At 41.3% G+C, this 27,825-nt stretch overlaps 1 protein-coding gene across 7 annotated transcripts in view; it reads right to left on the bottom strand.

Annotated features, from left to right (window-relative positions):
- The window catches only part of LOC116067206 (C-myc promoter-binding protein-like), an 86,938-nt gene extending 59,335 nt beyond the window's left edge, over positions 1-27,603 (bottom strand). For all 7 annotated transcript variants that reach the window (XM_031323559.2, XM_035999214.1, XM_035999216.1 and 4 more), the window contains exons 1-3: positions 27,341-27,603; positions 7,675-8,005; positions 2,245-2,491 (exon numbers count right to left, since the gene is read on the bottom strand). In XM_031323559.2, the coding sequence (XP_031179419.1) occupies positions 2,245-2,491; positions 7,675-7,985 (558 nt within the window). In that variant the 5' untranslated portion in view covers positions 7,986-8,005; positions 27,341-27,603. The remainder of the gene's footprint in view (positions 1-2,244; positions 2,492-7,674; positions 8,006-27,340) is intronic.
- Positions 27,604-27,825: the final 222 nt, after the last annotated feature.

Genomic DNA, 27,825 nt, shown 5'->3' with positions numbered 1-27,825 from the left:
TAATTAAACTGAGGTCAGTCAAGACATTAACGTAACTTTCTATTTTAGAAAGCTAATGTCAACTCATGATGCTGTGGTTAATGTGTCTCATTTTAACATTAGCTTTAGACGTTAGCCACTGGAGCTGAAAACGACGTGTGTGTGTGTGTGTGTGTGTGTGTGTGTGTGTGTGTGTGTGTGTGTGTGTGTGTGTGTGTGTGTGTGTGAGAGAGTGTGAGGGTTCTTAGTTCCTACCTGACTGACTCCATGTGTACTAAGCATCCCTTGTTGGCCAACATTTTGGTTTTGTCTATACTACTAGGTACTTATACTATACTGGCTGGATTAAATAGAATTGCATTACTAAAAAGAGACTAAAATACAATTTCCATTGACTAAAACTAGACTAAAATGTCATCAGTTTTCGTCGACTAAAACTAGACTAAAATATTCTGACTAAAATAAGACTAAAATGCTCAGACTTTTAGTCGACTGAAAGTTGACTAGACACGGGCCCCTAGTTAGCTCACCTGGTAGAGCGGGCGCCCATATATAGAGGTTTACTTCTTGATGCAGCGGCCGCGGGTTCGACTCCGACCTGCGGCCCTTTGCTGCAGGTCATTCCCCTTCTCTCTCCCCTTTCATGTCTAAGCTGTCCTATCCATATAAAGGCCTAAAAATGCCCCAAAAAATAATCTTTAAAAAAAAAAAAAAAAAGAAAGTTGACTAGACTAAAAAGAGTATGAACGTGACTAAAACTAAAATTGAAACAGGCTGCCAAAAACAACACTATGTATGTGTGTGTGTGTGTGTGTGTGTGTGTGTGTGTGTGACATTAAGAGAATATGACAGGATGATGGGCAATGGAAGGAAAGAGATATTTTTCAGTACAAATACTTAGTGAGGATTAAACCAAACACGAGAGCAGAGGCCATAAAACTCGAGGGACTTTCCTCATCGAAAAGAAATTGGAACCGTATTAACACACATGGCATTTAAAAAACTTCCAGAGGCAATGCACGGTGGTTTTAGACAATTTTCCATAATTGGATGCACTAGCCAGTTCGTGTGAGTCGCCTAGAGGTTGAAATCTCTCTCCTTACAACATAAACTGAAACAAAACAAGTAGCAGGTGGGATGCAGTCTATTTTTCATTTCTCTGCCCTTCTCTGTCCACAGAGAAGCTCTGCTCTACATTTCCAACATATTTTCCAACATAACGCCATCATTTCAAATCTTTAACTGAAGAAAGTATTTTTTTGTGTTTGTCAGGCTTACTCATAGTCATCGCCATGAAGCTCAATGTCATCTTGTATTTGCTGACTGTATTTCTGAAGCTCATATCACCAATTTAATTCTCTCTCCTTTAAACCGTGTGGAGAAGGATTTGAGAAAAGTGACGCATCGGGGGTATAGAGTTGAGGATTCAAGACGTCTGGCTAAAAAAATATCTTGACATTTTGAATTTCAGACAAGGCTCTGACAGGATGAGCAATGACGTCTGCAGAAATCAAAATGTCATGGTGTAGCATATGTTAATACCTTGTTATGATGAAGAACATTCCAGGAGTTATTCTGTAATGAAGAACATGACCTTTTTGGAGTGCCCACATACCCTCGACCTGCACCCTCTACCGAAGTTACCTATTTCTTTCATCAGAATTCCCTGTCCCAGAGACTTGGCTTGGGAACCTGAGGGTGGCCGGTTCAAGTCCTGCACAGAACCACAGTACGGAGTGTGGACTGCCAGCTGGAGAGGTGCAAGTTCACCTCCTGGGCACTGCCGAGGTGCCCTTGAGCAAGGCAATAAATCCCAACTGCTTGGAGTGTCGTCTAAGTGGCACCCCTTCGCTCTGGCATCTCTCCACTAATGCATGTCTATAGGTTGTGTGTGTATTTCAGGCCTAAGCGTGTAATGAATTACAACAACAGAATGTAAAAATTTAATTTCCACAATGAGGGATTAATAAAGTGCTTCTTCTTAACAACTGAATGAATTCCATGTATCCATCCTGTTGCTCTGGGAAATTGCTCTCTCGTTTTTGCAAATGGGGACTCCAGAAAGAAGCCCTTGCTTTTTGACTCTGAGGCACTGATACCAAAATGTGATGTTTACTGTTGATGTATCAAAACTCCATCGCAGACGCTAGAAATGCCTGGATTTGACCAAGAAACACCTCGCCAAATAAAATGTAAAAAGTACATTGTGAAAAGCCGCATGTTAACAATGACTAGGCGTTTCCTGTCCACCAGTGTCTCTCTCACCATGCTGCTGTTGAGATTCTTCTCCACCTTGCAGAAGGTGTGCGGGGGAGTCTCGCCCTTGCTCGGGATGATGATGCAGATGTCCGTGACGGCGAGGGCGGAGTGCGGCTGGCTCTCAGGCGCCCGTCGGTAGGTGACGTAGATGCGCTGGGAGGAATTGCTGCTGATGTTGGCTGGACGACCGGAGGGTGTGGTCTGGATGAGGTGACAGCCCTGCTTCAGCCGCTCCTTCCACTCATACAGCACGCTGCGGGAGGAGGCACAACACAGCAATCAGCCAAACACATTACACATCAGCATGTAGTTATTAGTGTGATTACCGCCTGGAATTAATCAACACAATATGCAGTCATGATCTCATTGGCCCAATTAGGTGGAGCTTCCCGTTTAAGTCTAGCATTGGGCATTCATCCCAGGTTTCAGTGGCTGACAGAATGGAGATGATTAAGCTTAATGTCTGCTTTGCACACATTCATATCATAAACTGCAAAGCAGAATTGATGTGATTCATGATAAACCAACATATATATGAGCTTAAAGTGGCAGGCAGAGTGCACAGATGTCTCCTTAACTTCAAGCTCAGGGTCACTTTTAAACTCAATAACTTTGGCCACACTTACAGGAGTCTCCCCCGCAACAACAACAACAACAACATACACTATGAGGTAAAAGAGCCATCAAGTTTTTGACACACAAGTGAAGACTGAAGAGAAAGTTATTTAAAACTGCAAATTCTCTGGTTTCTCTTACAGTAAGTCATCGGGCATTTTAGTTTCTTTGTAACTCGTGATTATACTAGCTGGTGAAAGAATGACAGTTTGGCATCTATGCTGCACGCAAATGCCATATTCAGTGTCCGGTAACAGCAACACGGCAGCTCGCATAAACAGAGGAAACTACGAGCCAAGTGAGGAGCTCCAGCTGCTTTCAAACACAAACTGACAGAGTAATCACGGGGTAAAATATTATACATTCTTTATCTTTTGTATGTTGGCTTTGCTGTGGAAAGTAACAGACAAAGTTTGGTGGGTGCATACTGTACTTGTATGACGCTGTAATTAGAAGAAAACAAATGTAATATGTTTATTTCTAAACACTAATTAATCACTGTCCCCTGCTTATCTACAGTATTGGCCATGCTTTAAAGTGGAGCACACTTTGACCTAAATGTACTCTGGCTATTGTTGCAAATTTAATTTAGAACACAATTCTTTGCTAAATTATAATATTGAGTATTGTGCTGAGGTGTTTTTATATAAAAATGTAAACTTTTTTTTTTTTTTTTTTTTTTTTTTTTTTTAAAATTCTATTTAACTAGGATGATCTCTTGAGATTATAATTCTCCATTCAGAGATCCATTCTCAATTGTTTTATCACCTATTAAGACTTTCTTAATGACATTTTCCTCATTCATTTCATTTTTACCCTAAAATCACATCAAATGTAGGATTTGTTGCATCCGACAGTTCTCATGCAGTATATGCATATAGGAGTACACTGTCAGTCAAAACTTATTAACCCAGTACAGCATTGTAATAAGGCACCAGGGGATACTCACACAAACCACTTAGTGGACAAGTACTTAGAGGTGTAGACTAACAGTAGCAGTAAATTTAAAAAAACCCTCTTTGCGCTTCCATTATGCACTTATCCTCCATGAATGTTTCAAGTGGATCTCAACAGGCATTTTGTGGCACATTTTAAAAGCTGAAAAGAGAACAGAATTTAAAGTGGGCAACTGGGGGATTTTTTTTTTTTCATTTTGTCTGTTTTTTATTTCGGGTTCTCCTTGCTGTGGTGATTCTGCTCTGCTCACGGCCCTACCCATCAGACCAGTGCAGCCGACAGCTTCCCTTCATTGATAGAGCCACCAGTTCTGTAGAATTGGAAGCCTCGGTTGCTACAAGCATGCACGGAGACGTTTATGCTCAACGCATTGTTCGTCGCATTACTCTCCGAAACACCAGGGGGCATACAAACAAAATAATCTGTGAATAAACAAAAAGTAGTAGAGAAGAAGTAGAGAGCTAAAGAAAAGGAAAGCAGGCTGCCTGGCAACAGTAGTAAACACATTAATGATAAACACCGACGTGCCGCCAAACATTACATTTACCTGCTCTAATTATTAACGGGTATATCGTTTAACTCCAAGTTGAAATGACTGTCTGCCTCTCGATGTTAGGAACACTCTTTCCACGAGGCTGTTTTTTGTTTTTTTTTAGCTTTGACAAAGCAATCTCATGGTTTTCCACACCCTCCAGCAAAATGCTTCTTCTTTTCCCAGTGTGGTGTATCTCTTGGACCACATATTTAAGGTCATTTGACTCCCTGTGGTCTGTGCATGAAGAATCATACAGATGTTTGTACAGTCGAGCCTGCTCGGCCAGTCTTCCTAGCCAACCATGTTGAAATGGAAGGCACAGAGCACGCCGAGTTACATTATGGCTCATGCACCTCTATTGTATTGTTAAGGCTGTCAGATACTAACTTAAGTAATCACAAGCCAGAATGTGTCAGTGTTTGGGTGGATTACCGCCTCTGCTTAATGTCAATGATCCTCATATTTCCTTCTAGTCCTCAATATTGAACAAAGCTAAATTGATATTAATATGACTGGTCACAGATAACACTAGTGATTCCCTCTGCTGTCTGAGCAACAAGTCACTGTCACATAGGTAATATGTGTTCTGCGCACACACACACACACACACACACACACACACACACACACACACACACACACACACACACACACACACACACTTCAGCTTCCCATTAGTCCTACCAATGTCTGGGAAGTGCAGCCCCTCTGGGCTTTCAGCACACAAAAGCTGCTGATACTGTCTGAGCAGAGCCTCTGTGTCAGTGCCTGATAAGCACTGCACACTGTAGTGTCAGAGGCCGGTGTGAGCCTCCTTAGCATCGTCACCACCTGCCTCCTGCCAGCCAGAGGTGTGAGAGGACTGAACAAATGGTATTGAATTCCCCCAGTTCAAAAGATGTTGCTGAGGTGGACACCTGTAACAGCGCTTCACACCATTCCACTTTTTGTTGCAAAATTACAATGGGGAACGGCTGCCAGGCAGACAGAAAGTGGCTGCAATGCAGACAGAAAGGGGCTGCTGTGGAAAACTGCTGCACAGGGAGAACAGAGCACTTTAGCTTTTCAGAACCAACATGATATGGACCAGTTTTTAGCCATAAACTGAACTTTATCACTCACAATACTAAGAAACTGCAGGGTCAGAGTCTCATGGTAAGTACAAAGCTGAGAGGTCTAGAAACAACAGCAGCCACAATGTTTGCTGAGAGCAGCAGCTCAGATCATTACTAGGAATGAGACAAGTAATGGACACAGCAACATGTTGCAATACATAAACAACATGGCCGGGTGTGTGTGTGTGTGTGTGTGTGTGTGTGTGTGTGTGTGTGTGTGTGTGTGTGTGTGTATGTGTGTGTGTGTGTGTGTGTGTGTGTGTGTGTGTGTGTTAGGTAAGCTCAGACTCTGTGCACTTAATTACAGTGATTCATTTCAGTTGCCCAGAAAATTCTGAGAAACTGGACACAAAATCAATTTAAAGCAATTTTCTGAATTTTCAGCAATATAAAATGTGAATCAGCATTCTACAGCAGATGAAGCAGAAGCAGATAATACAACATGTGTGTCCTTTATCACATCTCTGTTTCAGTATACCAAATGTTCTGCCCCACTCAAAGCTTAAAAACTATTCTGCCTTTTTTTGGAAGTGTCTTTATTATACGTACAGTATATACCATCATCATTGTCAGCAAAATATCCCGGCGTACCCTGTGATTATAGAGATAAAGAGCTGCATTTTTAATTATTAGGACAAATTGATTCTTCAATCTGGGTTTTGTGGTCACAATGCAATAGCAATGCCAACAGACAACCTGTCCACAGTTGGTTTGATACAATTGCTTTTTCGCCATAAAATTCACACTAAAACTCACTTTCTGTAGAATGCAGTACGCAGATTGTAAATAAGAGTTTTGTTTTCCCCAAAGCACTCTCATATTCTGGTCATTCACGTATTGACGGTTGTTTGAATAGAATTTATTCTTCACAATTTGGCTACATAGCTTTAGTTTGAGCCAATAAGATCTATAACTGAGCAGGACTGTAGGTCAGTGACATTGTTGAGATTTGCATTATACTACAGAAAGTCTTTTTATAGAGCTTTTAAAATTATTTTTGCTGTGGTTAAATAACTACATGTTTTTACCCATACTAGCAGCATGGCTCTAGGGATGACAAGGATGCAGTGCCATGACATTTTGTACTGACATTCATGATGCCCAGAGGGCGAGGCCTACTGACTTAGGTGATCTCCTGACGTATACTCCTGCACCATCATGAGGTTCACACTTGTGGTTTTTACTGAAACTGAAACTATTGGATGGATTTCCTTGAAATTTGGTACACACATTTTTCCTCAGGATGAACTGTTAAAACTTTGGTGATTTCTTAAAGTGCCCCATATTATGCTCATTTCAGGTTCATAATTGTATTTAGAGGTTGTACCAGAATAGGTTTACATGGTTTAATTTTCAAAAAAACACCATATATTTGTTGTACTGCACATTGCTGCAGCTCCTCTTTTCACCCTGTGTGTTGAGCTCTCTGTTTTAGCTACAGAGTGAGACATCTCACTGCTGTAACATCTTTGTTGGGAGGAGCACATGCGCAGTAGCTAGGTAAGGATCACATCACCTAGCTGTTTGTTTCTACAACTTCAGTTAGTACAAGGCAGGTTTAGCCGGGAGACTTCTTCTAAATGAGGGCGCACTTCCAACTTTGCGTGGAATACCTGCAGAACAGGGACATGTAAGTAGTTCTTTTGTAGATTATGGTGAACTAGTGTGTGTTGTAGCAGTGTTTTGCCATTGAGAATGAGCTAGCATGCTACGGTTAGCCACCTCGTCTCGGCTAGTGACGTAGAAAGCCGTGCAGATTTTGACCAGCTCACCCGGAGACTGAATGCAGGACACATTCAGAAACCATATCTCACTCTAAACAGCATGGATGTTTTTTTCTCCAAGTTTGTATGCGTGTGGAAGCACCAGAGACACAAAATAACACCCCAAATCTCAGAAAAAGTGATTTTTTCATAATATGGGCACTTTAAGTCTTCCAGCTTCATCAGGTCAAAATTTGTATTTGTTGATTTTATTTTAACTTGATGACTAGTTTATGGTTTACCAAATACCCCCAAAACTAATGACATTCCCATCAGCCCCTGTGCTTAATTAGCAAATGTAAGAATGTAAACATGCTAAACTGAGATGGTGAACATGGTGAACATTTTACCTGCTAAACACAGTATGTTAGCATCGTCTATTGTGAGCATATTAGCGTCAGCATCTGGCTCAAAGCATCACTGTGTGGCTGTAATCTCCTTTGGTCCTTACCCCAGGTCAGTGAGTGGCGGCTTGTCTCGACCTCTCCTGTAGCACAGGAAGATCTGGGGTGCCATGAGGCCGCCATTGTTAAGATCAGCTGAATGGCCTGTTGGGGTTTCCTCTACGCAGGTGAACCCTGGCGGCACCTCCTCGCCCGTCGAGCGGATCACCACCGCCACATCCGTGATGGGCGCCTTCGGCTTGGCCGTCTTGTGGCAGACGTCGTCAAAGTGGATCTCCTGGTCCAACGGCTTGGAACAGTCCGTCAGACCGGCCACCACAAAGTAGTCGGCTACACGAGGGCCTTTGTCCTCCATCATCTCCCATCCCCGCCGGCTGCCTGCACGGCGACAGAGCAAGAGAGACAAAGAGACATAGAAAGGGAGAGAGGGAGAGGAAGAGAGGGGAGATTGATTTTCAATGTGGTAGCAGGACTTGCGTCCTTGCTATGGCAGTAAAATAAAGTCTGACAGTAATAAATCTTACTAGGGGGAGGGGTCAGAAGAAGGGCAAAAGAAAAGAGAGGGTACAATGTGAGGAGGAGAGGGGCTACGATTCGGTCCTGAGTCCTCAGTTTAGGCGGACAGCTGACGGCCTTTGACCAGATTGACTTGCTAAAGGTTCAGCTTTCACAAAACACATTGCTCTGAACAGGGGGTTTGAGGGTTTTGAACCTCTCTCTAATTCTAAAAACTGAAACAGCACAGTTAAAGCCTGGCTGGCTACACAGGCCTGAGGGTGCATTTTAAAAAGGAAGCAGTGAGGTGTTTCTTCACACCTGACATCCTGCCTCAATTACAGGCCGGTCCCACATAAAAAAAAAAAAAAAAAAACTGCTTATTAGAAGCTTTGTGATATCATGGAGCCTATAAAGCAGGTTGAAAAAAGCCAAACAGTAGTTTCCTTAATCTGTCCTAAGAAGGGCATGTCCTGACTGCACAACACCAGCTTCACTTTCTGAAGAAGCACGGGCTTAAGTAATACATTTTTTTTAATAATTTTTCAATGATAAGGTTGAATAAAATCTGCACCTAATCAAAAGCTGCTTTGAGTGAATAGATGTTTTTTCTGGCTTCATTATCACAATTATGCTCATATGTTGTAGGAAAAATAAGCCTGACATACTGACACACAGCTGTGATCATTTCAGTCGGGCAACAGTTCATACGGTGAATCTCCAAACAACAGTGTGCATTTTCTGTTTCAGAAACCGAGGGAGATTACCACCTTGTGAGGATAGCTTGTAAAGTCCAGTGATTGATCCAGCTTGCTGTGTCATGATCACAGTGCCATTTCAAGAAAAAGTCAGGACCACTAAGGTAAGAGTCTCAGGCAAAACTCCTAAAAAGTTTGGGGCAAAGATACAACTGAGAACAGAATTAATGGTGTGAGGATAAACTATGAGATATCTATAAAGAGCAGCCACTGGAGGCTTTGCTTTTGAATTTGTGTTGCTGCCTCTTTTTAAAAAGGCACTTTTTTTGCCTCCTTGATTTGATTTTTAAGGAGATTTGGTTCCATTGTAAGGCAATTTGAAGTATAAAAAAGTTGAAATACATTTGCATTACGAACTGATTTGTACCACAAAATGTACCACTTATGTCAAGTTATAATATTATGTCACATAAATGGAGTCGCACCAGACTAGGCATGGGCTGGTTACCGGTTTCAAGGTATACCGCAGTTTGAAAAAGTCACGGTTTCAAAACCACTAATATTTTCTGTCATACCATCCCTAAGGTATAGAGATGGTCTGATACCATTTTTTGCTTCCCGATACCAATTCTGATACCTGAACTTGCATATCGGCCGATACCGAGAACCGATCCGATACCAGTGTGTCATATATTTTATTATGTTTTAACAATTGTATATTACTATCCCTGTATGGATGTGATATTATTTCTATCTTTGTTGTCGGTCTGGCTCAGGTTAAACTCTTTGTGAAACATGAACAAACACAAACAATGAACGCCACAGAACTTTCTTTTATTATCCAGTTTGACAGTCAGTTATAACGGAAAAAGAACATAAATAAACTACTTTAACGTAGATTTTCTTTAGGGCTTATTACGTGGTATCGGATCGGTGCATAAACTCCAATACTTCCCGATACCAGCGTTTTAGGCAATACTGGTATCGGTATCGGAACATCTCTACTTAGGTGTGAGCTGTTTTTTACGGGTCTTAAAAGGACAGAAAGTGCAGTTTAGAAATCCCTCTCACACTGCCAGTGTGCTGAAGGTTTTCATACCGTCAGAATCTCATACCGGCCCATGCCTACACCAGACTTTTGTATTGCTTCTGGCAGTGTGTTCACTTTCTTACTGATCAAAGAAATGCTACATTTTCCTCTCTAAGAACACAAAGATGAAAAATAAGTCAGTTTCCAAGATCACTTACTAATTAAAAATTTAAAATGGTTCTCCTTTGCCATTTTCTACCCGATAATTTTCAGTCTACAAACATTATTGCCATGCGCCCAAACCCTGATGTGGCAGTATGTGGCTATAGAGAAATTACGTAATATTCTTCTCATCTCGTCTTGACAAAGCAGGTCTACGCTTTGCATAAAAGGAACAAAGAAATGTTGTGAGCCAGTTTTGTTTTACAGTGGACTTTCTTTCTTTGGCAGCCTCTGGGTGTGGTGGTGTAAAGTCTTAGTTGGCCTCAGTGACCAGATTCATCACTCAACCTCTTGACACTCGAGCCTCCGGGACACGAGTTGGTCTCTGTGGGTTAAAATGAAACTTTACCCCTGCCAGTGCTCTCGCTCTTCTCCTGCTCAGTCGTGCAAAAACACAAGAACACACTGGGTTCATGACAGCTGTAATCAGGAAGTGTGGGAAATGTGTACCTGCACAGCAAGTATGCAGATTGGATGTAAGAAACAGGACACGATTCAAACACGTCTTTAAGTTTTCATACAAAACAGAATAGTGCACAGATAGCTGTTTTATATCTTATAAAGATTCCCAAGTCGGTGACACAGTCAGTAATACTTTCTCACCCTGACAGCCGTTTCACTGCAAGCAGATTATAATTTAAATCTGAATGATTCAACTGGACAAAGACTGAGATTCCAACCATATGCAGTAAGAGGGTGTGGGAAGAGAGCCTTAATAAGCAGGGTGTGTTAGCTAGTCTAAATGCGCTGGATCAGGGAAAAAGGTGAAAAAGCTGCCAACTCCAGTCTGTGTGATGCTACGCTAGCAGAACCTCAGCCGCCACCACAGCTACATAAACTACTGTTATCACCTCCTTTTACTCTCCTCGCCATCAGAGAGTCAAGAATAGATCAAAGTGACAAAACCTCTCTCTATTCCGACCTCTACCAGTGAATCTCCTCCATCTGCACAACAATGTGATTTTTGGTCTTTGATCAGCCGCAGAGTTGAAAACATTTCATGTCAAAGTGTCCTTCTACTAGAGCTGGGCAATATATCGATATCATATCGATATCGTGATATGAGACTAGATATTGTCTTAGATTTTGGATATTGTAATATCGTAATATGGCATAAGTGTTGTCTTTTCCTGGTTTTAAAGGCTGAATTATAGTAAAGTGATGCCATTTTCTGAACCTACCAGACTGTTGTAACTGTTCTATTATTTACACTTAGTCATTATATCCACATTACTGATGATTATTTATCAAAAATCTCATTGTGTAAATATTTTGTGAAAGCACCAATAGTCAACACTACAATATAATATAGTGCACTGACTATCAAACAGCACGACTGTATTAAAAACAGTCTAGGTATCTTCGATATAAATATCGTGCAGACTGAAACTCTTAATGGTGAAAGTTCACTTACTAACGGTGGTGGATATAGCTCCTGTAGGGTTTTTTTTTTGTTTTTGTGCCTATGATTTCAAGTTTCAGTCTGGATGACTTGAGTCCTCAGCGCTCAGTCAAGCAGCGCAACAGAGAGGAGCGCACTGGGAAAAAGATGCCTGAATATAAAATAAATTCATATCAAATTTGAATTCTAACACATCACCCAGCCACCCCTCACTGTGGACATCGTCATATGCCAATTCAGTAGATATCGCCCAACCATAGTTAGCTGTTTTGAACACAACATTTGGAGAAAATAGTTTGGTTTGCATGAATCTAGCTAAAGCTGGGTTTTTATTGGTTTAATGAAATGATCTTTGCAGGGTCAACGATGAGCCAAGATTATCTCCAAACAAAGAGCGACTTGTGTTTCATTCTTTGGTTTTCACATCCAGCTATTGACAGATGGTGAGAAAACACTGTGTTCTGGCTCTTCTACTCGCATTACAAATGCATCTCAGCTCATCAATTCTGTCACTGTGAGAAACCCATGAGAAAAAGACAGTCGTGGTGAGCTTGTTCTCTGTGCCAAGTGATGTCTGGTCAGCCCTGATGAGGCAGAAGAAGTGAGATGAGTGAGGTGGACATATGGCCTCTGGTCCTTCTCTTCCTCATATGGCACCAGGGCTAATCGCATATATATCAAATCTATCTTTATACTGGCAGTGCTCCTGTTGTTATCAGCTGGGCAATACATTCTTAAACTAAGATTGACCACATTGACCTCTACGAGCTGCACATCTGCACAGCATCCTGACTCCAAGACCACAGTTTACACTCAACTTCCTGTAACAGCGCAGACTAATAAATGTTCCTGGGACACTTGCATTACAACACATTGGTGGAACACCCAGAGGACAGGATGTTGGACATGTGCTCAATTCTCCTTCAGAAATGTTTATTCAGGACTGAACACAATGCAAAATACACAAAATACAAAAAGCGAGTCCTCTCTCACTTCAAATGAAAACAGGTCCACTGCGGCACTCGTGCAAGTTGAAACTGAGACGGCTTAGCTTCGCTCCACATCTTCACTTCTAAACTCATTATCATACTGAGCCGGAACACGGATTGTTTTTGTATAATAATTCAAACTTTAATCAACATTGTGTCTGCTTTTGGTGGAGCTCCAGAATAACTGTGGCGCGAGGAAAACAGCAAGTAAAATAGGAGATGATATGTGGTGGGACAAACACACACATTCCTATTGCACCTTCACATGTGCTTACAACACTCTCTGCCATTAAAAGCCTGCATGTGTCTGGAAAGGCTGACAGGCTGGCAGACAGCCTGAAGAAGAGGTGCGACATTGATGAAAGTGTTTTGCGTGTGTGCGAGCACGAGGTCCTGGGGTCACATTCTTGTATTTCACAGGCATAATGAAAGACAGGAACTAAGGGTCAACATGTGTGGTTTCGTCAAAAGCAGGACAACCACATGAAATGGCTACGCCAATCTAAGTTCAATTGGTCTCCATTTAAAACATATTAAAAGCATATGTAGTCCTTCTAAAGACTGTAACATCAATGTATAATAAAAGAAGGCGTGGAATTACACAGGGTGTCGGCCAATGCTACGGCTATCTCGTTTCTTGCAAATGCCTGCAGTTTTATTGACCCAGAGGGATTTGGCATGAGACTCTAATGACCAAAGAAACTGACGGTATTGGAGGGTATTGTTTCATGGAACACAGCGAGTACAGTTAACTCCTCACTTTGTATAAAACTGTAACAACAGAAAAAGATGTTGACCTAATTTATTGCAGTCCCATGGAGGCGAAGCAGTGGAGAGCTCTGCAGTGTCACCTCCCCGTCAGAACGGCCACAGAGCCACATGACTGGCCAAAGAATGATACTCATCCCTGCCATGCTGTCAGCCTGCTAAAAATACAAAGCAAACCAAAGCAGCAGTATTGTGGCACAGGTTACATAAGGATTATATATATATATATATAGTGCATATGTGGGACAATCATAAACTCCCACTGACATCCAACCGCCTCTATTGTCTCTGCCTGCCCTATATTTCAAGAAGACAACAACATTGCTGAGTTCACGACGGAAACAGAGCAGGTGACTGAGAATAGAAAATGAATTCTAGATTTCACATTTGCTACTTTCACTAAGCCATCAGTCAATCTTCTTTTAAAAGGTGAGTGTGAGGATTATTGGGTTACACAACAAAGACTGATCCACTGAGAGACCAGGGGCCCGTTTCAGGAAGGAGGTTTAACAAACTCTGAGTCTAACCCTGATGTCTGAGTTGATTTACTCTGAGATGGGAAACTGAGTTTTTGGTTCCAGAACAGCTGATTTGAGTTGCTTCAATCAACCCAGAGTAGGTTCACTCAGAGTTAAGCGTGTGCACCATCACTATAAAAAGGCAGCATGAATGGAGCCATGATACTACGATTCACCATGGTAACAACCACAAACATCTCGTTTGCGGAAATACTCATGCGCACATACAGCGAGTTTCAACATGTATTTCATTAAAAAAAAAAGCAACACATATATTTAATGATATGACTCGTAATATCATATTTAATCATAAGTATAAATATTACTGGTGAAATGGTATTGAACCTATAATCTATTTCATTTAGGTGCAATCCTGCGGGCGAAGAAGTCCTAGGCCTACTAATCCCATTCTGAGGCTGCAGCACCATCATTAACAGAATTATAATTCATCATCTTTTATTTCAAAAGGGTTTACATCATTCTCCTGCAATCCTGTGGAACTCCCTTTTTAATGGCTCTTACTGGTTTGTGTCCAGGGAACACTACAAAAACGTTTAAAAAACGTTTCAGAGTGAGTGACACTCTTCTGACAGGTACAGCGGCTTTACTAAAATGCTCCGCATCACCAATGCTGTAAAGAAAACTGCCGTTTGCAAACAACGTAATGCGACACAAAGAATGTGCTGGGATGTAGAGCATGTCCATGATGGATGACATTAGTGATATGAAGACGGATAAGGTTATGTAGGCTCCATAACTGATAGACGATGAAGAAAAGAAGAAGAAAAACGATACTGCTCACATAGGTAGGCTAGTATCTGGAAATGAAAATGCGTCGGGTCCTCAATATCATCTCCCAACGCATGTTTAACTCCCTGCGAAGTAATCCAGCTTCTCCATCAACGGGATCGTCGACAAAAGCAAATGCCATGTTTTGAGAAAAAAAAAAGTTTTATAGTCTGCCTAACACAGTTAATAAACCAACATCATTTTTTTTTATTCATGCCGATACCAAACTGCACTAAAATGCACCTGATACAGACTGAATGAATGAATGAGGAAATGAAAGAGCGCTGTGTCAGAGGGAGGAGACTGAGAGAAACTCGAGGTTTATTGAAGAAAAGCTGCTCCCGACCAGGTTAGGTTCACAGGCTCAGTTACCATAGTAACTGACTCTGAGGTTAAGTTCCCTCTCTTTCTGAAACGGGCTGGAGTTACCCCTCTCTCTCAGGTTTGATTAACATCCCTTTCTGAAACAGAAAACCCAGAGTTTCCCTCATCTCAGGGTTAACAAACTAACTTTAGAGTTTTCACTAAACCTGCTTTCTGAAACGGACCCCATGCTGCACTGACACGATGATAAAACCCAGAAAACAATCAATTTCATATTTATACAAATTGTGCAGAAACAGTTACCTTACCGATTTACAAATTTAAAAAAAAAAAATGTTTTTTACCCAGACAGCCTTGAATGTAGGTGTATCAAAGTGCTGAGATGGCTTAACAGGGTGAAACACGCATCCATTGCGTATGTAGTCATGCACAGATCATTACTGGATTCCCTCCCAGGAACTGCATCCAAAAGATGCAGAGCTGTGACTCACACCGTGCATGACACATAAGAAATCTGCATCACAGCTTAAGTGTTCTAATCCAAATATCTTAATGTTCTGGCTGCCCTACTTCTCCCCTGGCAGACAGACCTGGAATGGAAAGCTTGACTTGGTCTTGAGGTAAACGCCCAGAGAGAAGTCACACAACTGATTCCTCCCAGCATCAAAAGTTGTGAATATATAAAAGAGGATGTGCTCAGGCCAAAAGCCTCTTTAAAAAGGTCACTGGAACTGGAGCCTTTCAGAGTTTCTGAGGCATAATATTTATGTGTTTCTGAATCATTTATGAAATGCATTTGTTCAGCACAAATGCCTTAAGACAAGGTTTACCCAAGACTTTGCAGACTATTTGTCTTCATAAAGCTGTAATCAGCATTTGACTAAGAGTGCCCTAACGATGTGGTTAGCTTGCTTTAAAGATACTGACGCAGCACAGCTGGATGCACAAATGATCTGATAGTCGACAGTAATCATGCAGGGTAGAGAGCGATGTGGGAGAAAAGTGGAAAAGCACCACAGGCCCAGAAACTTTAAACTGAAGGGCCTGGTGCCAAAGCCGTAGACAAAGCGTCCCAGCCCAAACTCGCTGACTTATAACCACAGCAGGAGTTCGATAAGATGTCCAGACCGAACAGCCCTGCAGTCGCTTCCACAAGGTTTTTGTTTCAGCAAACGTGACAGAGGAACGGTTTCCAGCTGTCTCGAGTTCACGAGGACCGGGGGCCAATGAAACTCGCCAAAGGGACTCTCGTGCGAGGCTCAAGTGGCCCAGTCGCTGCTCTCGGCTCCAGCTGTATAGACATCCAGCACAGAGACGGCCACAGCAGGGCAGACACGTGGAGGATGTGAAAAGGAATGTGCTCAAGAACATAAACACAAGCCAGTAGGAAGCCTCACTAGCCAAGCATCTGCTTCTAGTTAGCCCAGAGGGATGGGCGTTTGGCCCTTATGGTTTTTTAGCAGCATCAAGTCATGTAACATTTTGGAGGAAAGATGACCTCTGAGAGAAATAAGTTGACCTTTTTTCCATGTAATACTACAATCTGTACACCTGATGTGTAATTCAACCTATTCAAACAAATACTGAGAGAAATCAAACTCAGCTGTTCCACGTTTCTGCAGCCAAACAATCCTCTCTGGTTCGTTTTTTTTGGTCTTGGTGCTATTTCTTTCTCTTTTTTTTGTGATTATTTTTTGGGGGCTTTTTTTTCCAGATTGCATAGCAATGTTTCTCTCACGGAAATACACACTAGTCCAGAACACAGGACCTTCTTCCTGTGTCCATCTGACCAATCAGTGGAGTGTACATTCTCACGTGGTTTGCAGTGAGGCATGTTGGTTCGGATTTTTCTTTGTGTAAAACTAAACCGAAACAAGGGAAAATGTTCCAAATTTCGAGGGATTTCTAAACTGCACTTTCTGTATTTTAGTGGTTTTGAAACAGTGACTTTTTCAAACCGCGGTATACCTTGAAACCGGTAACCGGCCCATGTCTACAGATAACCACATTTTTCATGGTATCCCCGTAAATTGAATTACACAATAACTACTACTAAACAAACGTGTGCGTGTGTGTGTGTGTGTGCAGGAGACAGTGTGCACTGCAATAGTCTGGATGCATTAACCTTTGTCAACAGATATTGTATTTTTAATTAGGTATGTATTTGTTGCTGTCATTTAGTTTTTTGTCTTTGTATTCTTCAGCAGCAGTGCTTCTTTCATAGACCGAAACAAGTTTTCCCTCAGGGACAAATGAAGTCAATCTTATCTTACAACAACCTGTCATTTAGACAGCTTTCCATGTTCTAACAAGGTAACAATACAGATATGATATTGTTTCTGGCCAATTAGTGTCAAAAAGAAAATGGACTGATAGGTGTATAATTCTTTTAGCTTTGAGCAAAGCCCAGTCAGCGGTGCAAAGGTGCAATGTGTAATGCCACAGCCCAGTACTGAGATTCATACTCCCAGGTCTTTGCTCTGCTTTTCAAGCTCTTTAAGATGCAATATACAAAAGACGGATCCAGAGATACAAATACATTAGGTGGTCATTTGTGGATTTTAGAGTCCTTTATGACCAAAATATGAAAAATTTACCAACACCACATTCAATGCTCTACCAGGATGTTAGACCACAGTTGTACCTGGTGTTGAAAACCAAATAATTGTACTGAGATTTCAGAATGATCATATTCCAGGGCAAATGATCAAACATTTAGACTGCGGCACACAGAGCTGAATTTGCTTTGCAGCTTATATCAATCTGTGCCAAAGTTCACAATACATACAGGGTTTACCGAGTTGACTGCAATGGACCCAGACTACAGGCCAGCGTTCATGATGAAACAGCATCTGGTCAGATCCAGGGTCAGTTTGCTGTGACACATTGTTGACAGTAGTTGGCTGGCTCCAAATAGCTGATTTCATTAATATTATAAAATAATAGCTGATAACTGTGACAAAGGGGTGAATTATGATATAAATGCAATACTTTTCATACACCTGGCAACACTGATAGAACTGGACGTTGTAACCAGACTACGGACTATGGTTGTACCCCACATGAAGGCATCAGGATCACTTTGGATAAAGGAGTCATGAATTATCAGACCCATTTTCTTTCTGCTTGCAGGATGTCAGCAGACTTAGATTAACCAGTTTACATTACAATCTCAAGAGCCTTTTGGGGGGGATGGCTTAAAGCGGCTCAAATATATTTAGGCAGGTTTTTGTGAAGGTTTTGCTGAAAATTATCTGAGAACTGATGCTGCGAGATGAAGGCTTTACTTCAAAATTTCAAGACAGTGCTTATTAACATCTCTTTGGTGTTGACACAGATTACATTTACAGCTATACAAAGTCAACACAATGCCTTTGGGAAACAAGTATCTTTAACCACAGATGCTTTAATTATTTCCACTCTAGAGGCTTAGAGAAGACACCACTCTCACCTCCTGAATAGCCAAGGAGATGATCTGCCAGGTAACCAAAAGACAAACCCTCTGAAGGGTCTCATTTTTATAAAATAGACCTTTTAAACAAGCATCAAGGTCACAGTACGATGCTGCTTTATTCAATGACGGTGGCAAAAGTTTAGTTGGCGCTTATTTATGCGTGTATAAGAACCTTCCTTGACTTCATATTAAATCTTCAAAGTTACGCAAGAGGAGGATGCTCAGGGTCGAGCACTGAGGTTGTCCATTAACACTCACTACTTGCCTTTCCATGAGCTATATGGCTAATTCAATAGATCTTAATGATGTTAACATAGAAGAGAGGAGAATGAATGGGAAGAGAATGGAAATACCAATGTCAGGGTTAGCAATTGTGCCCTGCTGGGACTAACCTATACCAAACACGAATATGCTAATGCTACTGTGAGGTGCTTCAGTGTAAAAGCATTAGTAAGCATACCAAGTGTCTCGAAAAACTTCGTACAAGGTGTTGACCTAAAATTTCAAAAGATGTTTTGAAATTCCACTCAGAGCAATCTTTCTCTCTTGGTATGAGTGGAGGACTGTGATGTGTTTGTTGTGGATAATTAAGCACAGACAGTGATGGATGGTGATGCAGCAGCAAGAGACGACAGACTTTACCTGCAAGCAACTGATCCTATTAACATCCCTAACTCATTACATCTAGAGAAAAGAAAAGAAAGTAAAGACAATAAGCTTTGAACAAGCTTGGGCGTAGACTGTCAGACTTAGGGTGAGAAGCTCAGACATCCGCGAGGAACTCGGAGTAGAGCCGCTGCTCCTTTGCGTCGAAAGGAGCCAGTTGAGGTGGTTTGGGCGTCTGGTAAGGATGCCCCCTGGGCGACTCCCTAGGGAGGTGTTCCAGGCACGTCCAGCTGGGAGGAGGCCTCGGGGAAGACCCAGGACTAGGTGGAGGGATTATATCTCCAACCTGGCCTGGGAACGCCTCAGGATCCCCCAGTCAGAGTTGGCTAATGTGGCTCGGGAAAGGGAAGTTTAGGGTCCCCTGCTGGAGCTGCTGCCCCCGCGACCCGAACCCGGATAAGCGGACGAGGATGGATGGATGGATGGATGGATGGATGGGGCATAGACTAAAGGTTCCTCATCAGCTCCAGCATTTGACCCGTTTCTTGTCCATCTCATGGAACAAATAACCATTTCTACAAATCTATCTACATGACTCAGGGAGACAAATGTGACGCATGTCAATGCAATAGCCCAACCAATAATGGATTTTTGAGGCCAATGTTGATACCAATATTTTAGTTTTTTAAATCTAATAACAATATATCTGCTGGTGTTTTTTTTTTTTTTTTTCATTAACAGGCCTACATAATATTAACATAACCATTCCTATAAATTAGTTTTATAAAGAATTGTGACCATGATGTGTACCAAACAGGATATTTTAATGTTGGACAAACTACGCAGTGGCTGCACTGTTTCTAAATTACCTAGAACATATTTTAGCATTGCTTTTTTATTACTATATGTGCATTTTATGCCCTGTATTACTGTAGATAACCTGTAAATCTGACAGGAAAGACAATGGTCCCCAGCCGGACTCGAACGTTGCAGTTCATTGTTGGCATCTTAACCTCCTCTAAGCAATCTGCATTTAAGTATTTTTGTACTGCAATTTCTTATCGGCCAACATACACACTAATACCAATATACCTGCAATACGCTAATAACAGTAAATATATTTGTCACCCTGGCAAATTCATCCGTCTAGATCCAGACAATACACAAACACGTGAAAGTTTTATGCTCTTAATCTATATTTTCTGATGTGTGCAAAGTGAACCATAATCTCCAAGGGCACCCATTGAAATCTCCTACTTTATATTAACTAAATCAATGATGATTGATCAAGGCTTTCAGTTTCACTTTGGCCACATAGAGATACAGGAGGCAGGCAAAGTAATATAAATTAATCAACAGCTTTATAATAAACTTGGAGCCTCTTTGAAAATGTTTTTTGGTCCATTGAATTTTTGATTAGGACTGCAACTAACGATTCTTTTTATCGTTGCTGAATCTGTTGATTAGTTCCTTGATTAATCGATTAGTTGCTTGGTCTACAAAATGTCAGAAAATGGTGAAAAATCAGTGTTTCCCAAAGCCCAGGATGACGTCCTCAAATGTCTCGTTTTGTCCACAACTCAAAGATATTCGGTTTACTGTCATAGAGGAGAGAAGAAACTAGAATATATTCACATTTAAGAAGCTGCAATCAACAACGAAGATAGAGGAGATGTGTTCGATAAGATATGGTAGGGCTGTGCAATTAATCGATATTTGATCGTGATTACGATTTCTGCTCTTAACGATCCCAAAAACAGAGTAATCGAGAAAAACGATTATTTTGCACATTACGTTTTGCAAGTCAACTCTTATTTTGTCCTGTGTTCTGAATGGAGAGAAAAAAGCTCAAACGGGAAAAGTATTAGAGGGAAATTTCACAGTTCAAGGTGTTTTCACTGTTGATTTGTTTAACTGTTTTACTTTGGGGTTTTTTTAAATTCAATAATTACAACGTCCTTCCAAAAGTCAATGACTAATCGTGTAAAATAATCATGATTTCAATATTGACCAAAATAATCGTGATTATGATTCTTTCCATAATCGAGCAGCCTTAAGATATGGGACCCTGTACTGATTCTTTGAGGGGCAGGCTGCAGATGTTATTTAGTGTCCCACTGTGCATTTATGTATATGGGTATGTGTGTACCTTTTTTTTGGGTCCATTTTCTTGCACTCTTCGATGTCCACTTCTTGTCCTTTTATCATGACACCCTTTTTGTTACTTAATCTTTGACCATATTTGACCAAATTCTGATGTGATATGTTCTGTTTGTTGTGTAATTGTATTATTGTTCTATGCACTTTTTTCTAAAAGCAATAAACATATTTAAAAAAGAAAAAAAGAAGAAGAAAAAAAAAGAAGCTGGAATCAGAGAATTGTTTTTCATCATTAATCGATTAATCTTTGCAACTCTATTTCTGATATGGTCAGGTTTGTGAAGACAGTTGGTCGCTGTCCTTTGATGTGGATGGACACGTCAATAACACTTACTCACCGCTAACATCTCATTATCTGGTATCAATTTGGAGCAAGACTGGACTATATGTTGCACGCAGTCATTTCAGTGAGGCTGTGGTTCAGGTGTATTGGTGGCTTGAGGTACAGGAGCATTGTTGCAGAATGTTGTTTTTCTAACATTACATCTGAACTTCATGTTCCACCTGCTAAATGCTCCTCTGCAGCAATACCGGGTGAAAATGCACTCCAAGGTCATATTTCAGTATACAGAATATATCAAGGTAAATACTGGGATCACAATCCCTAGGCTAAGACCCTATACAGGAGGTTACCACCCTGGCTCTGTGTACAGTATTAGCACAACGCAGAGCCCTGTGGGAATTAAAACCATGGCTCCGGGAAACCTGATCTCACCAACCTGCCTCCTCTCCCAGCCTGATCTTTTAATTCCCTAGTTGGCAGAAAACTGTTCTTAAGGCTGGTATTTTGCTTCAAGACACACAAAGTGATTTGTTTTCTGATTTGTGATTTGTTAACCTTGGAGTCTGGCAGTGTTGATTTAGTGATGTCTTTAGTCACTCCTGGTAGGCGCCCATTTCTGTCTGAATGCGGAGGGAAAAAAAATGGAAGACAGTGGAGAATAATCCTTTACTCTTGTGAACCCAGTAGACCACACAACAGCAGCAGCAGAATAATGGAAGAGTCAGACAATTACAGCCTTCACCAGTGGAGCCTCGACTGTGGCAAGCTACATCCAAGATGCCTACATGGAAAATCAGAGTTTAATGTAATAAAAGTTCCCACAACACGACAGCATTTGATTTGCTGTCATGTTGTTTGAATTGCTGCTGCCTTGTAGTGATTTGCTGTCATGTTGTGTGAATTGCTGTCGTGGTTTGCACTTCAGGGCCACCGTACCTATGTAGTTTAACAGCAAATTGTGCACCTATTCGAGTCACACACTTGCACGTCCCTACTGCTCTTTCTGCCAATTTCCTTGCTTAAGTACTCAGTACTTTGTTCTGCATCTAAAACAGTGGTACCAGTGGACCTATACTTACTACTTCCCAATCTACCACTTCAGTCTGATCGTCTGTCTGGCTCTCCAAAAGTGCAATCCCTTCCTAAAACTACTCCACTACCTCTGCTGAACCAAACTTGTACTCAATTCACACATACTGCAGACTCGGGCTGCAACTAACAATTAATCTGTATATTATTTTTCTTGATTAGTCGATTAGTTGTTTGCTCTATAAAAAGTCAGAAAATCGTGAAAAATGTTGATCAGTGTTTCCCAAAGCCCAAGATGACGTCTTCAAATGTCTTGTTTTGTCCACAACTCAAAGATATTCAGTTTACTGTCATGGAGGAGTGAAGAAACTACAAAATATATATATTTTCATAAAAAAAAACTACTCAAACAGATTAATCTATTATCAAAATAGTTGTAATTTAATAGTTGACAACTAATCGAGTAATCTCTGCAGCTCTACTGCAGACTGCTGCATAAGAGAAAAAGCCCAACAACAACAACTGAACCGAGTGAGATTGTGTTTTGATGGTCTAACAGATGACTTTGCCAGGAGCTATGAATCTCACTCTAGATGATGAGATCAGTGCCCAATGACGAAATTCATCTTGCCTAACACCAGATGCCACCCACCAACTGAGGACACATCCCGCCTTTCTCCCTGCAGACAATACTCTTCTGAGCTTACAGCTAAGTAGCGTTTGTGGATGGTCTTCCCTGGGAACATGTAATCCCGTTCTCAGCTGTTCTGCATGCAAATCTAGAGCAGCTATTCTTTTTTAGTACAGTGTCTCCTTTTGGCTAACATTGCATAAAAAGGGCAACCACGCCGCCGCTGTGACCTTCACACAATCTCCTGCTTTTATCAAAGAATTATTCACATCACTGAAACATCAGTGCTGCTTCCAACAAGTCTTGTTGCTCAAATATTAGGCATCTATCTAACCATCTGTCCATCCATCCTGCCTCAATACTTGCACAATAACAATGTGTCTATCAAAAACTGAAAACTTGGCACCAAATTTTTCAGATAGTATCACATCAGATAGTAGCCACTTTCATAATTTCTTTCATAATGTGGGTAATTTATTTATTGTTTAATTTAAGCAGTGTACACCTGTTGGTGTTAGGACAACATCAAACAGAAGCATTTAAAAAAAATTGCTTATTTTTTTATTTTTCTTTATAGAAATTTGTTTTAACTCATATTCAAAGAATAGTAAAGGGTATATTGTTTCTTTACTGAAACAAAGATATTCAGGTATTATAGTAACACCAAAATAGCAAAAAACAGAATTAAAGGCAACTGTTAGCTAGATCCAAATATGTGATTTTAGTGGGCTTAAATATCTTAGCATAAATATTTCTATGTGAACAAATCTAAACAGAGCTTCAAACTAATCAGCCAAATTGTTTATTCATTTTTGATAACCTTTTAAAAAAAATATGCAACTTACAAAGCAGCTGCTGGGGATGTACTGGGCATATTTAGTTGTATATTGGCCACATGTAAACACCGTCACAATGATATTACACAACAGAAAATGTTTCAATATCATGCACAGTATGCATCGCTCAGAACCAAAGAGGCAGAGCTTCTTTTTGCATCTGTCAACAATCCTACAGAAATCATCAGAGACAGAGAGAGCATTTTTTACACTCACAGGAGAAGGAAATAGACCAGGGTGCAAAAAGCATGACTGTCACTCAGTTTTAGCAGTTATATCTCTTGCTCTGTAGCTCTTTTTTGAAGTCACAATGTCTTTTACTCACTCCAACTGTGAGTATAAACACAGCTGCATACATCGAGTTGGCATTGAATATGTAAATATAAGGAATTGTTGATAACCCTTCTACTTAGATGCAAGTTAGACAAAAGTAAAGCATCCGTGTGAAATTGTAGTCCCATGTCCTTGGAAAAAAAGGAACCCATTCTGTTAGAAACTAACTTAAATTTGGTGATAACCTTCATTAGCTTGACTATAATGTATCCTAATCATTATGAAAATAGACCGTAAGCGTCTGTAGCCTTCGGATCCCAATATTTGACTATTCAGATATTCGTTCATTGGGCAGGTAATTGGTTTTGAATTTTGGGATTCAGGTATTTGTTATATGTTTTTTTAATACTGTACAACAACAGAATCCTTTAAATGACTGCCTTTAATTAAATAGAAAGACAGGCGTTGGAGCGCAGTTTTCCATTTTAGCGTGTGAGAGTTTTTAATGTGTTTCGGGCTGCGGTTGCACAAGTTTTTCTCCTTCTTTGATCTGTGGATAGCTGCTCTGTTTCAACAATGTTAGGCTAAAAAAAAAAAAGTGCATACAGGCTGAAATTCAACCGTGGTGTTCTGTCGGGATTAAGCTATGAGCAGAGGAAACGTCTGCTAGCCGCTAGGCTGATTTATGCAGTGTAAACACTGCAACGCTATGCCGTCCATCTCAGCCGACAACGGAGAAATGTCTGACTTCGTCCCTGGTGTCATCTCTGCTACAGCTTCATCACAAAATAACTCGTATTTTTCTTTCTAAAAGTCTATGAATACCAGACGAGTTTCACTGTGAGAGCGCCTATAGTGAATCCCTCCATGGGCATCCGTAGGGTAGTAGCCTTTGCTCCAACACGCTCCAAGTTTTTAGGCCACTTGAGTCTGCAAAGTGTCTTAAATTAAATTAATTATTATTAAATCCAACTGTCTTCTGAAAGCCCAATGTACTCTCAAGGCAGGGAAAACGCTGAATCAGATGGGTTTAGGCCATTCGAAGACAGAGAACAACATCACTGCAGACATTTCTCATTCAAGGTAACATCTCAACTCAGTCAGTCCATTACAGACTCGAGGGTCTATTCGATCCAAAGTTTTGCAGACTTCTCTGCATTAGCAACAGCAGACTGCAACATCAGACTTCCACTGCAAAAGAAAACCTCCAGTTCAGGCATTTAGCATGCGCGCCTATGCAGAACATGTTAAAGTGAATGCTAGCAAGCATGAGAGGGGTGAGCACCTACATTCTATAACTGACAGCTCTATGAAGTGGGACTTTTATTTGCCCACTTTGGTTTTGTTCACTGAATTACGCAAAATGGGAATAACATGCAACTTAAGCCTTTAGGTATTAGCACCATCAGTGCCACAGGAGTGGACATTTGGTGTTAGTTAAAGGTGGACAGCAGGCATTAACCCTGAGGCTGGTGTCAGGATAAAAAGGAACCAGGGTTACTGAGTGTACCCTGAAGTCTTCCATCAGCCAAGCAGACAACGTCTAGCTGTCTGCTGCCTTGATCTTTTTACTCACTGCCGTAAATCCTCTTCTTCAATGGACCTGCACAAGACTACTACACAGCCCAGTTGAGCAACCTATGCAATCCATGCCATTTGACTCTCGTGGTGCCGTACTTCATTTCAAGCATTACTCTTTTTCCTCTCTGGCATTCCAATAGGGCGCCCCTTCTGCCCTCCGAACATGAACAGACACGGCAATAAGACAAAACACAAACATCCTGTCCATCATGTGCACAACAACAGAATCTCACCTTGAGAAATTCCATGATATGTGAAGAGACCGTTGAATGAAAAGCACACAAAAAAAGACAAACAGGCAGATAATTTACAGGATTATAGTGTAGGTTACCTTTCTGGAATGTGGAGTTGAGGTTTTCAAATGACAGGCTTGAGAGTATTTCTGTCACATATGATTTGACAAGACTTCCCTGTCCTGGTGCATGTGCGACACCACTAAACGATGCATGGGGAATTTTTTGAGGGGGGGGGGTAAACAATCAGAATGTAAAACCCTGATGGCAGCCGTCACCATCAGACAGGGACAGTGGACTAACAACAAGCTGGACTCCGGATGTGTTTCCCTTTCTGCAGCTCAGTTTGCTCAGACAGACATATTTGTAGTGATGCGCCACAATACAACTGAAAGCATCCCCCAAACTTACACATTAGCGACTGTATATCTGCAAGGCTGCATTTACTCACCCCCCTTTTCCCCAGTGATGAACTCTCTACATTTTGCTTTACAACACCAGTGACGGCTTAAAAAACCCTATCAAAACCACTGACAGCCTTATTATAGTCTGGCCTTCTTCATATATGTTTGCAGTCTCTAATTTGTCATCCTGATTGTCTATACTGTCATTTTATTATGTTGGTCTATTCTGTGCACACATCTATTGCACGTCTGTCTGTCTGTCCAGGGACTATTGATCTTCCTGAGGTTTCTTCCATTTTTCCCCGTTAAATGTTTTTTTTCGTATGCTGTACAGGTTGTAAATCCCCTTGATGTAAATGTGTGATTTGTGATATCGTGCTATATATTTATTCACATCAAATTCTTCACAAAACATGACATAACCTCATGAAATGACGCTCCTTTGCACATTTTGTGCCCCTGCCTAAATTACCAGGTTAAGCCAGAGGAAAATTCTGAGACACAAAGTACAAACTGAACAACCTAAAATATCCTCAGGCAAGGAGGGTGTACACGGCGAGGGTAGCCAGTGTTTTGGGGTTATTTTTGGTCCTTAACGACCGCACGCTAACGGGTAAAACTGACATATCACCGGATGACTACACTACAAGTTTAATGTGGCGTGACTAGTGTTTTCGTTTACACGCAGCACAAGTGACTAAAATATTCACAAATCGGCGTTTAATTGCAAACAACCTGTGGCACTTATCTTTAGGAATGAACCAGCGGTAAAGCATGGAAGGCATCGGGTCAAACGAAATGAGGGCAGAATTGTCATTAGCGGCAGTTAAAACACAAAACAAATGTAAACAGAAATACACCACACAAGTGACCTGACAAAGCTAGCATAAGGGATTTCTAGCTTGTTGTAGCACGTTAACCAGCAGCTGTTCGGTAAATCCCTCCACAACCAGTCAGCCACTATAACGGTTCATCATCTCGTACTTACCCGCTTATTGGACGTCAATTTAGTCCTCACACACACAACTTCCCCCGGTGTCGTCTACCGGTGCAGTTTCATCACACCACTGTCGTTACCGGGAGAGAAAAAAAAGGTGAAGTGACGGGCGTTTTTATTTATTGTTTGTCTCAAGAGTTTAAGCGTTTGCTCTCCAGCCGAGCGAGGTTTCTGGTCTGTCTGTCAGTCACTGTGCCGTGCCGGCTGTCCGCTCCGCCGCCATCTTGGTTTGTGATGGGAATCCGCCGCACACACACACGCACACGCACACGCACACGCACACGCACACACACACACACACACACACACACACACACACACACACACACACACACACACACACACACACACACACACACACACACACACACACACACACACACACACACACACACACACACCCGAGGTGGCAGTTTTACATCACAGCCAGCCTCTCCCAGCAGGAATGATCCCATGTAATCTACCTGATGCTGACA

This window comes from Sander lucioperca, chromosome 3 (genome assembly GCF_008315115.2).
Source record: "Sander lucioperca isolate FBNREF2018 chromosome 3, SLUC_FBN_1.2, whole genome shotgun sequence".
Classification (NCBI taxonomy): domain Eukaryota; kingdom Metazoa; phylum Chordata; class Actinopteri; order Perciformes; family Percidae; genus Sander; species Sander lucioperca.
This window is presented reverse-complemented; position numbering and strand designations above follow the sequence as displayed.